Source organism: Oncorhynchus masou, chromosome 5 (assembly GCF_036934945.1).
Source record: "Oncorhynchus masou masou isolate Uvic2021 chromosome 5, UVic_Omas_1.1, whole genome shotgun sequence".
Lineage (NCBI taxonomy): Eukaryota > Metazoa > Chordata > Actinopteri > Salmoniformes > Salmonidae > Oncorhynchus > Oncorhynchus masou.
The window spans coordinates 36,536,868-36,551,685 of record NC_088216.1 but is presented as its reverse complement, the minus strand read 5'-3'; the positions used below and the strand labels follow the sequence as shown (position 1 = coordinate 36,551,685).

General features: G+C 44.2%; 1 protein-coding gene across 2 annotated transcripts in view; it reads right to left on the bottom strand.

Moving 5' to 3' along the window:
• The window catches only part of mtss1 (MTSS I-BAR domain containing 1), a 115,169-nt gene that overhangs the window by 22,750 nt on the left and 77,601 nt on the right, over positions 1–14,818 (bottom strand). For both annotated transcript variants that reach the window (XM_064965464.1, XM_064965465.1), the window contains one exon: positions 2,114–2,271. In XM_064965464.1, coding sequence (XP_064821536.1) covers positions 2,114–2,271 — 158 coding nt within the window. The remainder of the gene's footprint in view (positions 1–2,113; positions 2,272–14,818) is intronic.

Genomic DNA, 14,818 nt, shown 5'->3' with positions numbered 1-14,818 from the left:
CCAGACATTTCTGGGGGGAATAGTCCTAGCCCTCACCCTCCGATCCAACAGGTCCCAGACGTGCTCAATGGGATTGAGATCCGAGCTCTTCGCTGGTCATGGCAGAACACTGGCATTCCTGTCTTGCAGGAAATCACGCACAGAACGAGCAGTATGGCTGGTGGTATTGTCATGCTGGAGGGTCATGTCAGGATGAGCCTGCAGGAAGGGTACCACATGAGGGAGGAGGATGTCTTCCCTGTAACGCACAGTGTTGCGATTGCCTGCAATGACAAAAAGCTCCATCTGATGATGCTGTGACACACCACCCCAGACCATGACGGACCCTCCACCTCCAAATCGATCAAGCTCCAGAGTACAGGCCTCGGTGTAATGCTCATTCCTTCGACGATAAACACAAATCCAACCATCACCCCTGGTGAGACAAATCCACAATCCGTGTAACTCGGGCAGTTGTTGTTGCTATCCTGTACCTGTCCCGCAGGTTATGATGTTCAGATGTCCCGATCCTGTGCAGGTGTTGTTACAAGTGGTCTGCCACAGCGAGGACGATCAGCTGTCCGTCCCTTCTCCCTGGAGCGTTGTGTTAGGCGTTGCACAGTACGGACATTGCAATGTTCCCTGGCCACATCTGCAGTCCTCATGCATCTTTGCAGCATGCCTAAGGCACGTTCACGTAGATGAGCAGGGACCCTGGGCATCTTTCTTTTGGTGTTTTTCAGAGTCAGTAGAAATGCCTCTTCATAACTGTAACCTTAATTGCCTACTGTCTGTAAGCTGTTAGTGTCTTAACCGTTTCACAGGTGCATGTTCATGAATTGTTTATAGGTCATATAACAAGCATGGGAAACTATGTTAAAACCCTTTACAGTGAAGAACTGTGAAGTTCTATTTTTACAAAGTATCACCGAAAGACAGGGTCCTGAAAGAGTGTTTCTTTTTTTGCTGAGTCTAAACTTAAAAATTGGAAGCATAGAAATAGAGTTTACAGAACAGATCTACTGCTTCTTAGACTTGCTTTCAATGAGAATGATATATCTTTAATAACTCATGTATATGTGAATGTTGTAGTGTTGCCCAAAAAGTTACATATTGCAGCTTTAAATATGCATCTAGTGAGTAACTGGGCCGGTCTAGTGATGGTTTTGTACTGCTGCTGCTCATTTCATGGCAAAGTTTGCCAATTAGTTATGAATGATATACTTCTGCCAGGTAAGCCATCTTTGCAGTTAACATTTAAATGAGGTTTTGGGGAAAGTATATCTGTCAATCCAAAACACTTATCAAATCAACTGGCTACACACGGAGTAATGGAAAAACGTGCACACCACACAGACAGGAGCAATATTGCAGATAATTGAAAGATGGTGTGAGCCACAATTGGCTTAAAAAGCCAAACTTAACAGGGTTGTGTTAATGTCAATGTTGCGTTGATTAGATAGCAGCTTGGAGCTTATGGTGTCTGATACTTATGAGATTTGTCAATGACAGTTTTGTGGTGGAAAACGTGAAAATTGCATGTACTTTCAGAATTGTTTGGCGAGCTACTCATAGGTGGTCTGCGAGCTACTGGTAGGTCGCGATTGACCTGTTGGGAGAACCTGGCCTAGGCTAACCAATTATAAATGGCACTAGCAGTTCACAAAGTAGGGTCATTACGAGTTACCACAGCCACAGTCATAAACCCTGCCTATTTCTATAATTTTTCAAAAAATTTAATTTTGAAACTCACCCTTAACCACACTGCTAACCTTATGCCTAACCCTAACCTTTAAAAAAATCTATTTAGACTTTATGGCGGTGGTAACTAGTGACAACCGCAAAGTAGCCTAAGCAGAATATAGATGGCACAATTATTCCAAAACTGCAGCTCGTTGTTGGATTTCCCTACTTCAGTCAACTTTGAATTGTGATAAAACTCATCTTTTGGCAAGGAATTTAGCTCATCTATCCCATCAAATAGATTTTTATAGGCATTTATTTCTGTAGGCCTAACGGGAGCTTGTGTGCGCACTCAGGACGTGTGTGTAGAGGGAGCGGTCCGAACACAATTGAGTGAGCGAAACAGAGGGGAAAGGGAATTTAGGGAGAAGAACAGTGTGATGCTACTCACCAGCACGGGTTTGAGCATGCTGACAAAGGAGCAGTAGCGGCCCCTCTCCTCGATGAGCGCACGGCACGCTGCCCTCTTCTCAGTCTCCTCCAGCACAGCATAGCGTACATTCACATCCTGCAGGGCGCTGTCCAACTGCCCGCGCACCTCATCCTTCCCTGGGGAAGCATAGGAGGGGAACCAAAGATGTCAGGCAAAGCAGAGGGCTACAAGACAGGCACACAAAGCCAGTGGGCTGCTACAGCAAGTCAACAAACCCAGGATAGAAAACAATGCCCCATGCCCAAAACACATTTGTTGGGAGGGGGGCCAATCTGTCCTCACAACTTATTGAATAATATACTAATATTTTAAGACCAACTTTCCTTCCCTTTCTAATTGCAGTCTTATTTCCCCCAAACCTTTAAAGTAAAATTCAGACCACAATTGAGGAACTATAAAAAGAGGCTGGCCATATAGTAGTGGCTGCCATAACATACTTTAACCACTAGATGGAAGTATAACATCGATATTTCCCAGTGGGTGTAGAGCGTCTAAATAAAGCGTTGTTACAGCCTCCTCTCCTCCTCAAGCTGTTATGTCAGCGTGCTCTCTGGGTAGACGCATGCTGCAAGCCTGTCAAGAGGTGGTGGACACTGGTATTTGGGTTCACTGGGCCAGAGTGAAGGCCAACAGCGTGCAGCATGAAGGCTGTGTGTGTGTGGAAGAATGCTGTGTGTGGTATGCAGGGGTCTTTAAAGAGACAACAGGGGGTGTGTGCCTGCCTACACATCTCAGTTCAGCTGCCATGGAAAGAGGTTCCACATACAGTTGGCTGACACACGCACACACACACACACACACGTAATGCCAAACACACATGCATGCACTTACCAATTACTTAACACATCTACACAGTATAACACACACAATATGCTAACTGAATCCACTACTAGAGTACCTTATAAGCTATAGACCACACTATCTACCAAGAGAGCTCTCATCTATATTATTCGTACCATCGAGAGTATTCTGACAGGTTGCATCACCACCCGGTATCGCAACTGCTCAGCGCAACAGAGGGTAGTGCGTACGGCCCAGTACATCACTGGGGCCAAGCTTCCTGCAATCCAGGACCTATATAATAGGTGGTGTCAGAGGAAAGCCCATACAATTGTCAGAGACTCCAGTCATGGCACCAGAGCATCAAGTCTAGGACCAGTCTCCTTAACAACTTCTACCCCCAAGCCATAAGACTGCTGAACAATTAATGAAATAACCACCGGACTATTACATTGACGACCCCCCCCCATTTGTTTTGTACACTGCTGCTTTTTTTAAGTGGCTCCCATTTTGGCTGTAGTGTTTTCATGCACGTGGATGAGAGCACATTGTTGTTTATCTCCGGTAAAGACAAAGATTCTCAGTCTTAAATGTTATTGTTTATTTACGCATTAGGGTACCTGAGGTTTGATTCTAAACAGAGTTTTTGGGGATATAAAGAAGGACATTATCGAACAAAAGGACCATTTATGATGTAGCTGGGTCCTTTTGGAGTGCCAACAGAAGATAATCTTCAAAAGGTAAGGCATTTATTATATCGCTATTTCTGAATTTCGTGGGGCACCTGCCTGGTTGAAAAATGTTTTTCATGCTTTTGTATGCGGGGCGCTGTCCTCAGATAATCGCATGGTGTGCTTTCTCCGTGAACCCTTTTTTAAATCTGACACAGAGGCTAGATTAAAGTTAAGTTAAGCTTTATTTTGATGTATGACACTTGTATTTCCATGAATGGTAAATATTTCAATTTATGTATTTTGAATTTTCGGGCTCCGCAATTTCACCGGTTGTCGTCGAGGTGGGTCGCTAGCGGAACGCCTGCGCCAGAAAGGTTAAGGTCTACCCTTGTTGCATTCACCCCCCACAATGCAGCAGCACACATAGAAATAAAATGAATAGATCAGGTTTGGTACCTTGGCAATTTGACTGGTAAACTCATGGGTACACTTGCAATGGACTCCTGTTATTGTGATGCAATAATTTCCATGATAATGTAGAATGTTCATTCAAATTATGTTAACCGATGTGGCTCACGCGATGGAAAGCATTTTTTGTAATGTCAGTTGAGGTGAATCATCAAATCACAGCACATATTGATGGGTACACTTCCTGATTTTACCTTCTGCTTTGTTCCTATGGTTACACTCACAATGGCCACCAGTTCAACCATTATACCACCATTGATTTGAATGGGGATGCACCTTCACCTTCTAATATATTTCTATGGCAGCAACTTATTATAGAGACCGCAGTTTGGGCTGGCCATCATCCAAACTTCCATGACCGTCACAGCCCTATTCACTTAGCAAGAAGACGCCGACAAAGGGGGGGGGGGTCGCCTCACTACTAGTCCTCAGGAAACTATATTCTATTGTTTTATGCCTAATTTCTTACATTGTTTGCCAAGAAAACCTTGTGTTATTACATACAGCCGGGAAGAACTATTCGATATCAGAGAGACGTCAACTTACCAGCACTACGATCAAGAATACGACTTTCTCAAAAGCGGATCCTTTGTTCAAACCACCCAAGGCATTCAAACTGTTGAGATGCTGCCCCCACATGCTTCAAGATGGATACTATTGTTCCTGTACCCAAAGAGGCAAAGGTAACTGAACGACTATCGCCCCGAAGCACTCACTTCTGTCATCATTAAGTGCTTTGAGAGACTAGTCAAGGATCATATCACCTCCACCTTACCGGTCACCCTAGAGCCACTGCAATTTGCATATACCACCCCAATAGGTCCACAGACGATGCAATCGCCATCACACTGCCCTATCCCACCTAGACAAGAGGAATACCTACGTAAGAATTCCTTTGCGTTGGGTCTTGGGTCCTGGACTTCCTGACGGGCCGCCCCCAGGTTGTGAAGGTATGAAACATCTCCACTTCGCTGATCCTCACATTGGGACCCCACGAGGGTACATTCTCAGCCCACTTCTGTACTTCCTGTTTACCCATGACTGCGTGGCCATGCATGCCTCCAACTCAACCATCAAGTTTGCAGATGACACTACAGTGGTAGGCTTGATTATCAACAACGACGAGACGGCCTACAGGGAGGGCACTCGGAGTATGGTGTCAGGAAGAGAAAAAAAAACTCACTCAACGTCAACAAAACGAGATGATCGTGGACAGGAAACAGCAAAGGGAGCACCCCCCTGCAACAGCGCCTCTTCAACCTCAGGAGGCTGAAAAAATGTGGCTTGTCACTGAAAACCCTCAAACTTTTACAGGTCCACAATTGAGAGCATCTGTTGGGCTGTATCAACGCCTGGCACGGCAACTGCACCGCCCACAACCGCAGGTCTCTCCAGAGGGTGGTGTGGTCTGCACAACGTATCACTGGGGGAAAACTACCTGCCCCCCAGGACACCTACAGCACCCGATGTCACAGAAGGTCAAAAAAGATCAAGGACAATAACCACCCCGAGTCACTGCCTGTTCACCCCGCTTCCATCCAGATTGCGAGGTCCGTACAGGTGCATCAAAGCTGGGAAAGAGGTAGAAACTGTTTTTCAATCTCAAGGCCATCAGATTGTTAAACAACCAGCAATAGCACAGAGGTGGCTGCCTACCTACAGACTTGATATCATTGGCCACTTTAATGTTTACGTACAGTGCCTTGCGAAAGTATTCGGCCCCCTTGAACTTTGCGACCTTTTGCCACATTTCAGGCTTCAAACATAAAGATATAAAACTGTATTTTTTGTGAAGAATCAACAACAAGTCGGACACAATCATGAAGTGGAACGACATTTATTGGATATTTCAAACTTTAACAAATCAAAAACTGAAAAATTGGGCGTGCAAAATTATTCAGCCCCCTTAAGTTAATACTTTGTAGCGCCACCTTTTGCTGCGATTACAGCTGTAAGTCGCTTGGGGTATGTCTCTATCAGTTTTGCACATCAAGAGACTGACATTTTTTCCCATTCCTCCTTGCAAAACAGCTCGAGCTCAGTGAGGTTGGATGGAGAGCATTTGTGAACAGCAGTTTTCAGTTCTTTCCACAGATTCTCGATTGGATTCAGGTCTGGACTTTGACTTGGCCATTCTAACACCTGGATATGTTTATTTTTGAACCATTCCATTGTAGATTTTGCTTTTTGATTTGGATCATTGTCTTGTTGGAAGAAAAAATACAGTTTTATATCTTTATGTTTGAATCCTGAAATGTGGCAAAAGGTCGCAAAAAATGTGGCAAAAGGTCGCAAAGTTCAAGGGGGCCGAATACTTTCGCAAGGCACTGTATCTCACATTGCTCATCTCATATGTATATACTGTATACTTCACTATCTATTCTTTACAATCTTAAGACACTCACTGCTCATCCATATATTTTATACTTATATAATATAGCTAGCTTTTTGGGTCGGCTTCTGGAATCAGTTCAAATGCGTTAAGTAGCCTAGTAGTTAGAACGTTGTGCCATTAACCAAAAGGTTGCTAGATCAAATCTCCGAGCTGACAAGGTAAAAATCTGTCGTTCTTCCCCTGAACAAGGCAGTTAACCCACTGTTCCTAAGCAGTCATTGTAAATAAAAACTTGTTCTTAACTTATTATCGCGGGGGGGCAGTATTGAGTAGCTTGGATGAATAAGGTGCCAAGAGTAAACTGCCTGCTACTCAGCCCAGAAGATAAGACATACCTATCATTAGTAGATTTGGATAGAAAACACTGAAGTTTCTATAACGGTTTGAATGACGTCTGTGAGTATAACAGAACTCATATGGCAAGCAAAAACCTGTGAAAAAAATACAATATACAGTGTAAAATTTGGTCCGATTGCACTTCCTACGGCTTCCACTAGATGTCAACAGTCTTTAGAACCCTGTTTCAGGTTGACGGCTGACATTTATTCCCTTCACACACACACACACACACATATATAACCCCAGTGTTTCTAGAGGACATGATCCTGAGCAGAAGTATGAAGGGCTTGAGATACCATGCCAATAACACCACATCAACTCCTCTGGGAGATGGAACTCTGGAGAACCTTGGCATTTTGGTGAAGTAACCAAAATTTGGCAAAGATGAGCAAACTTCTCCATTATAATTGTGCAGTGCTTTTGACCAGGGCCCATAGGACTCTCGTCAAAAGTAGTGCATCAAGTAGGGAATAGGGTGCCATTTGGGACATAGATGCAGCACGCCCTAAATCCAAACATCAGTCACAAAGATAAATGTTAATTGTTGTCAGCTGATGAATGAGATTGCACACATTCTCTTGTCATTCAGAAGGATAAAAAAACAACTAGAAAACCATTCTCTTGCCAGTAGTCAACAGGGATCTCCCATTGCGAAGAGCCTTTTGCTATGCCATGCTGGCTGGAAGAATGTATAGCCTATACAGAAAACTGTACTGGATGTAAATCCATGATGTGCTGCTACACAATCATAATGGAATAGGGTGTCATTTGGGGGACACACTATCTGAGAGTCATGAAGGTAAATCAGGGTAAGGCGCTGGGATGGATTGCACTCTCCAGAGAAGAGATACAGTCAGCTGCCTGTGTTTATTTATGGCTGGGTCTTGTGTTGGGGATGTGAGGGATTTTAAACAGGGAGAGAAAAAGAGAGCAAATTGTGGAAATGGAGATATGAAAAAGGGAGAGTATATGTAAGTCCCAGAGAGTGGTGCTCAGACAGTGTACCTTGGATAATACCGTCCTGATCAGAAACCTTTATCCCAGTTGTTCCCAAAATGCTTGGTCATCCGTAGCACGCGCTCCAGCAGGAGTATCTCACTGATCATCCCTAAAGCCAACACCTCATTTGGCCGCCTTTCGTTCCAATACTCTGCTGCCTGTGACTGGAACGAATTGCAAAAATCCCTGAAGTTGGAGACTTTTATCTCCCTCACCAACTTCAAACATCTGCTATCTGTAAGTCGCTCTGGATAAGAGCGTCTGCTAAATGACTTAAATGTAAATGTAAATCTGAGCAGCTAACCGATCGCTGCAGCTGTACATAGTCTATTGGTAAATAGCCCACCCATTTTCACCTACCTCATCCCCATACTGTTTTTATTTATTTACTTTTCTGCTCTTTGCACACCAATATCCCTACCTGTACATGACCATCTGATCATTTATCACCCCAGTGTTAATCTGCAAAATTGTAATTATTCGCCTACCTCCTCATGCCTTTTGCACACAATGTATATAGACTCAATGTTTATGATCACAAGATGGCATGTCATACCCTGGGTTGTTTAACAGAAATAGCCTACGTTTATCAATTATCAAGAAAATTTTCCACAGAACTCCCACCCGAATCCACTCACAACTCCATTCGATGCGCATCAAAATAATGATCCGTTTCTCTGAATTGCCACATGAAAGCCTAACAATGCTGACCAAATCGGACCCTCGCGTTATTTTACCTAAAATGCACAAGGTCCTCTATTCCGCCAATTAATTCACAGATAAAAGGGGGGGGGGGGGGGGGGAAGAGTTAGTTTCTAGTAATCTCTCCTCCTTCAGTCGTCTGCTTCGGACTTTATATGACGGTTGGCAACCAACTTTAAGGTGCATTACCACCACCACCACCAACAACTGGACTGTGGACTTAAGTTAATCTTTCAAATCACCCACTTGGGTATATCCTCCTAAAAACCAATGAGGAGATGGAAGAAGCGGGACTCGCAGCACATCAAAAATAGAACCAAGTTCTATTTTAGCACCTGGCTACGTAGACGCTCGCGAGCAGTTTGGGTGAAATTAGTGAATAACATGCATGTGTACATTTTATTTTGCAACGCTTGTGCATGAATCCCTGCCCCAGAACCAGTTCCTGCCACAGGGCACCATCTGCTTCCCCAAACTTGAAACGTTCGCAAAGCCTATGCCAGGTTGTAAAGCGGATTGGTGTGCTTAATTTCACATAGTATCTCCCCGTTTTAAACCTTGTTATTCTGTTTCGTGCCTACTGAACACAACCCAGGTTTATATGGCTGTGACTCACTCACTCAACATGGGGAAGTTGTCATGAATGGCCCAAGAGTAGCTTATCAGATTTAAAATGACGAAACAGGTTCAACCATCAAGGGCAGGACCTGTACTGTAAAACCACAGCAGTGTGCCTCTGCTCGTGTAAAAAGATTGTCCCCATGATATCATTATTCCACCCTCTCATCGCCAGAGACGTTGTTTTAGAGAATTTGTCAGTAAACTACGTGTGTGGCGTCTTGTGGGTTTACTGATATCAATGTTGTTAAGAGTGCCCCATAGTGGCGGTGGGGTTATGGTATGGGCTGGCATAAACTACGGACAATGAACACAATTGCATTTTATCGATGGCAATTTGAATGCACAGAGATACGGGTATGATATCCTGAGGCCCACTTGTTGTGCCATTCATCCAGCGCCAACACCTCATGTTTCAGCATGATAATACACTGCCCCATGTCGTACACAATTTGTTGTACACAATTCTTGAAAGAAGAAAATGTCCCAGTTCTTCCATTGCCTACATACTCACCAGACATGTTTACATGCTCAATGGGTGACATGTATGCTTTGGATCGGCGTGTTCCTGTTCCCGCCAATATCCAGCCACTTCGCACAGACATTGAGTGGGACAACATTCCACAGGCCAAAATCATCATGAGGCAAATGGTAACACCAGATACAGACTGGTTTTCTGATCCACACCCCTATTTTCTTTTTAAGGTACACATACATATACATCTCACACTGTATACACATTTGTGGATGCCGCTATTTCAGCCACACCCGTTGCTGACAGGTGAACAAAATTGAGCACACAGCCATGCAATCTCCATAGACAATCATTGACAGTAGAAGGTTGAAGAGCTCAGATACTTTCAACATGGTACCGTCATAGGATGACACCTTTCCAACAAGTCAGTTTGTCAAATTTCTGCCTTGCTAGAGCTGCCCGGTCAACTAAGTACTGTTATTGTGAAGTGTAAACATCATGGCGCAACAAAAGCTCAGCTGCGAAGTGGTAGACCACACAAGCTTACAGAACAGGACCGCCAAGTACTGTAGCGTGTAAAATCCGTATGTCCTCAGCTGCAGCACTCTCTACCGAGTTCCAAACTGCGTCGGCAAGCAACGTCAGCACAATAACTGTCATGTGCAACGCCAAGCTTCGACTGGAGTGGTGTAAAGCTCACCGTCATTGGACTCTGGAGCAGTGGAAACGCATTCTCTGGAGTGATGAATCACGCTTCACCATCTGGCAGTCTGACGGACACATCTGGGTTTGGTGGACGCCAGGATAAAGCTACCTGCCCGAAATACATAGTGCCAACTGTAAAGTTTGGTGGAGGAGCTATAACATTCTGGGGCTGTTTTTCATGATTTAGGCCCCTTAGTTCCAGTGAAGGGAAATCTTAAGAGAACAGCATACAATGACATTCTAGACAATTCTGTGATTCCAACGTTGTGGCAAAAGGGGAAGGGCCTTGTTTCAGCATGACAATGCCCGCGTGCATAAAGCGAGGTCCATACAGAAATGGTTTGTGGAGTTCGGTGTGAAAGAACTTGACTGGCCTGCACAGAGCCCTGACCTCAAGCCCATCGAACACCTTTGGGATGAAAAGGAACGTCGACAGCGAGCCAGGCCTAAACACCCAACATCAGTGCCCAGCCTCACTAACTCTCTCGTGGCTGCATGGAAGCAAGTCCCTGCAGCAATTTTCCAACATATATTGGAAATCCTTCCCAGAAGAGTGGAGGCTGTTATAGCAGCAAAGGTGGGACCAACTCCATATTAATGCCCATGATTTGAGATGTTCAAGTGTCCACATACTTTTGGTCATGTAGGGTATATGTGACCAACAGATGAATATCTGTATTCCTGGTCGTGTGAAATCCGTAGATTATGGCCTAATGAATTTATTTCAATCAACTGATTTCCTTATATGAGCTGCAACTCAGTACAATCAGAAATTTTTGCATGTTGCATTTTTGTTCAGTATAGTTACAAAAGCATGTAAAAATGCTTATATGCTTTAACCCTTTACACTTGTGGGAATTGGCCTATATGGATAGGGCTAAATTGAAATGTTTCTTAACTTCTTGGAACTCTAGGGGCGCAATTTCATTTTTGGATGAAAACCGTTCCCGTTTTAAACAAGATATTTTGTCACAAAAAGATGCTCGACTATGCATATAATTGCTACTGTTCGGAAGAAAACACTCTGACGTGTCCAGAAATACAAAGATCTTCTCTGTGCGTGCCCTTTAACGTGAGCTTCAGGCAAAACCAAGATGAGATGGCATCCAGGAAATGACAAGGATTTTTGAGGCTCTGTTTGTCATGATCTCCTTATATGGCTGTGAACGCAAGAGGAATGAATCAACCCTCTCTGTCGTTTCCCCAAGGTGTCTGCAGCATTGTGACGTATTTGTAGGCAGATCATTGGAAGATTGACCATAAGAGACCACGTGTCCGCCCGGTGTCCTGCGCCGAAATTGGTGCGCAAAAGTCACCTGCCAGTATTTTTCCAAGGAATACAGAGAGGAAAGCAAGCTTCCACGAACTGCATGTCAATGAAGAGATATGTGAAAAAACACCTTGAGGACTGATTCCAAACAACGTTTGCCATGTTTCGGTCGATATTATGTAGTTAATCCGGAAAAAGTTTTACGTTGTAGGTGACTGCATTTTCGGTTCGTTTCAGTAGCCAGGCGCAATGTAGAAAACGGAACGATTTCTCCTACACACAGACGCTTTCAGGAAACACTGCGCATTTGGCATGTGACTGAGAGTCTCCTCATTGAAAACATCAGAAGCTCTTCAAAGGTAAATTATTTTATTTATTTGGTTATCTGGCTTTTGTGAAAATGTTGCGCGCTACATGCTACACAAAATGCTATGCTAGCTTTGCATACTCTTACACAAATTAGTCAATTTCTATGGTTCAAAAGCATATTTTGAAAATCTGAGATGACAGTGTTAAGAAAAGGCTAAGCTTGAGAGCAAACGCATTATTTTAATTTTATTTGCGATTTTCAGAAATCGTTAACGTTGCGTTATGCTAATGAGCCTGAGGCTTTAGTCACGATCCCGGATCCGGGATGGGGAGTTTCAAGAGGTTATTAAGAAATATGAAATGCATAAGCATGGCAGCAATTGAAAGGGAACAGTTTAGAGACCGTGTCCTCAACTTTGGTCTAATCATTTCCCCATAACATTTTACCTGACTCCAGACTAAATCCAGACATTACACTTAAGATTGTTTGTGCATTTTACATTTACTGTACTTGTCGCCGTATTTGTTGATAACGAAATCTGAAAAACCTTGGGACACATTCAGTAATAAGAATAATCCTGGAAAATGTTGGGTAGGTGCAACATAATACAAAACAATGACAAGGGTTTGAGTGAAGACTAATTAGTGTCTCCAAGTGGCCACATACCTCTTCAAAGTTCGCAGTTCCTAAGTCATTTCAATGCACTTTTATAATTCAAAGTAGTCTTCAACAATAAGGTGCTATTTTGAGCACTCCTAGCTGTGTCGTTAAGGAATAGAGCAAGGGCCACTTGTTTTTTGTTTGGAACATAACACTGCATCACCGCCATTATACATTTACTGTTTACACAATCGAAAAACGTACCAGTTTATAAATTGCAATCTGGGTCAGGTGGGCTTTATTTGAAAGCTTGTTCTATTGCCAACATGGCTAGTTAAGTTCTAAAATACGTTCTTAGTGTTACATGCTGACCACACCACTCACGTCGCAAAATAAATAGACCTTGTGCATTTCAGGTAAAATAACAACCCTGTGTTAATATCCCAGGACAAATTAGCTAGCAATAGCAAGCTAGCTAGCTAAATTGCCGTGAACGTTTCATGCGTTTCAACCTGTCCCCAAATGAATAAAGTTGGTTCAGATTTCGTTTTGATATTTCAACCTGTGTCCTGATCACATCTGGTGTGGATGAACAAAATCAAAATGCGTGTGATGGCGCGTGCCCGGTCTAGTCAGCATGTTATACTTGCTTGAATCGTGGGATAGGGAAGTCTGGGAACCTCAGGAAAGTGTCAACTAGTGCTATTACGGTGACTATTTACTGCAACACCGGTGGTAACAAGTCATGACCGCTGTCAAATTCCACGTGACCCTGTGCCACCAGAGCCTCTGGGTTTGCGCACAGGCTCTGTCACAGCCGGCAGCGACCGGGGAGGTCCGTGGGGCGACGCACAATTGGCCTAGAGTCGTCCGGGTTCGGGAGGGTTTGGCCGGAAGGGATATCCTTGTCTCATCTCGCACTAGCGACTCCTGTGGTGGCCCGGGCGCAGTGCCCGCTAACCAGATCGCCAGGTGCACGGTGTTTCCTCTGACACATTGGTGCGGCTGGCTTCCGGGTTGGATGCGAGCTGTGTTAAGAAGCAGTGCGGCTTGGTTGGGTTGTGTTTCGGAGGACGCATGGCGTTTGACCTTCGTCTCTCCCGAGCCCGTACGGGAGTTGTAGCGATGAGACAAGATAGTAATTACTAACAATTGGATACCATGAAATTGGGGAGAAAAGGGGGTAAAATTCAACAACAAAAAAACCCATGTAAACGCTTAGTCACGGTAACTAGGCTTCTCCAAAACTGCACTCCGATACCGCTGAGTAGCCCACCAAACTTGACAGTCGCTAATGGCATGGTACTCAGCGAACTATTATCCCTCTAATCACTCTGACATCAATGCAATCGGAAATTAAATCCGTCACTTCATGAGAGCCCATGAGCTCATGTTGCGCAACAATTTTATAGGCCATGCGCAATTGTGTGAGAAAACAGTTTTGATGGCCTCTATTAAAAAGAGGATCCCATCAGCTTTCTATAGGCAGACAGATACATCTTTGTAGCCTATTCCTGCTTCTGACAAACCTTTCAGCAGGGTTCTGGTGGACTGTGTTGGTCATTTCCCCAAAACCACCATGTGTGCTGCAACTCATTTCCCTGAAGCCATTCCACTCAGGAAGATCACGTCTCCCAGCATTGTTAAGGCCCTGGTGAAAATCTGTTCAACGTTTTAACCTTCCATGGGTAGTGCAATCGAACCAGGTTTCGAATTTCATGTCAAAAGTCTTCCTGCAAGTGCTACAACAGATGGCTGCAACCCATTGCCCCTCTAGTGACGACCACCCAAAGTGTCAAGGTGATCTTGAGAGATTTCATTTGACTTTGAAGTCCATGTTGAGAGCTTACTGCTATAAATTTGAGAAAGACTGGGATGAAGGGGTCCCTCGTGCTGTTTGCAGCACAGGAGATTCAGGAATCTCAGTTTTAGTCCGAATAAGCTCGTGTTGTTTGGACATCACGTCAGAGGTCCTTTGAGCTTGCTGAGAGAGAGGTTGGTGAATGGCGACACCTTAAACATAAAATCAAATCTGTTGGAGCACGTTAGCGCTTTTCGATACAGATTGCACCGCACCTGAGTTTGCCAGTGAGGATCTGGAGAAGGCGCAGACAAAAAGTTTTGTACCGATGGAAAGGCCCGAAACTGCACTTTCGATGTGGGTGACCAAGTCCTGGTTTTGTTGCCCGTTCTGGAGTTACTGTTGCAAGCTCACTTTCAGGCCCTTGCCCAAATGTGCAAAAAAGAGAAGCCACACCAGAATGCAGGGAAAAATAAAAAACTGTCTGTGTCATGTCAAAATGTTTAAATCATCCTCAACAATCCGGC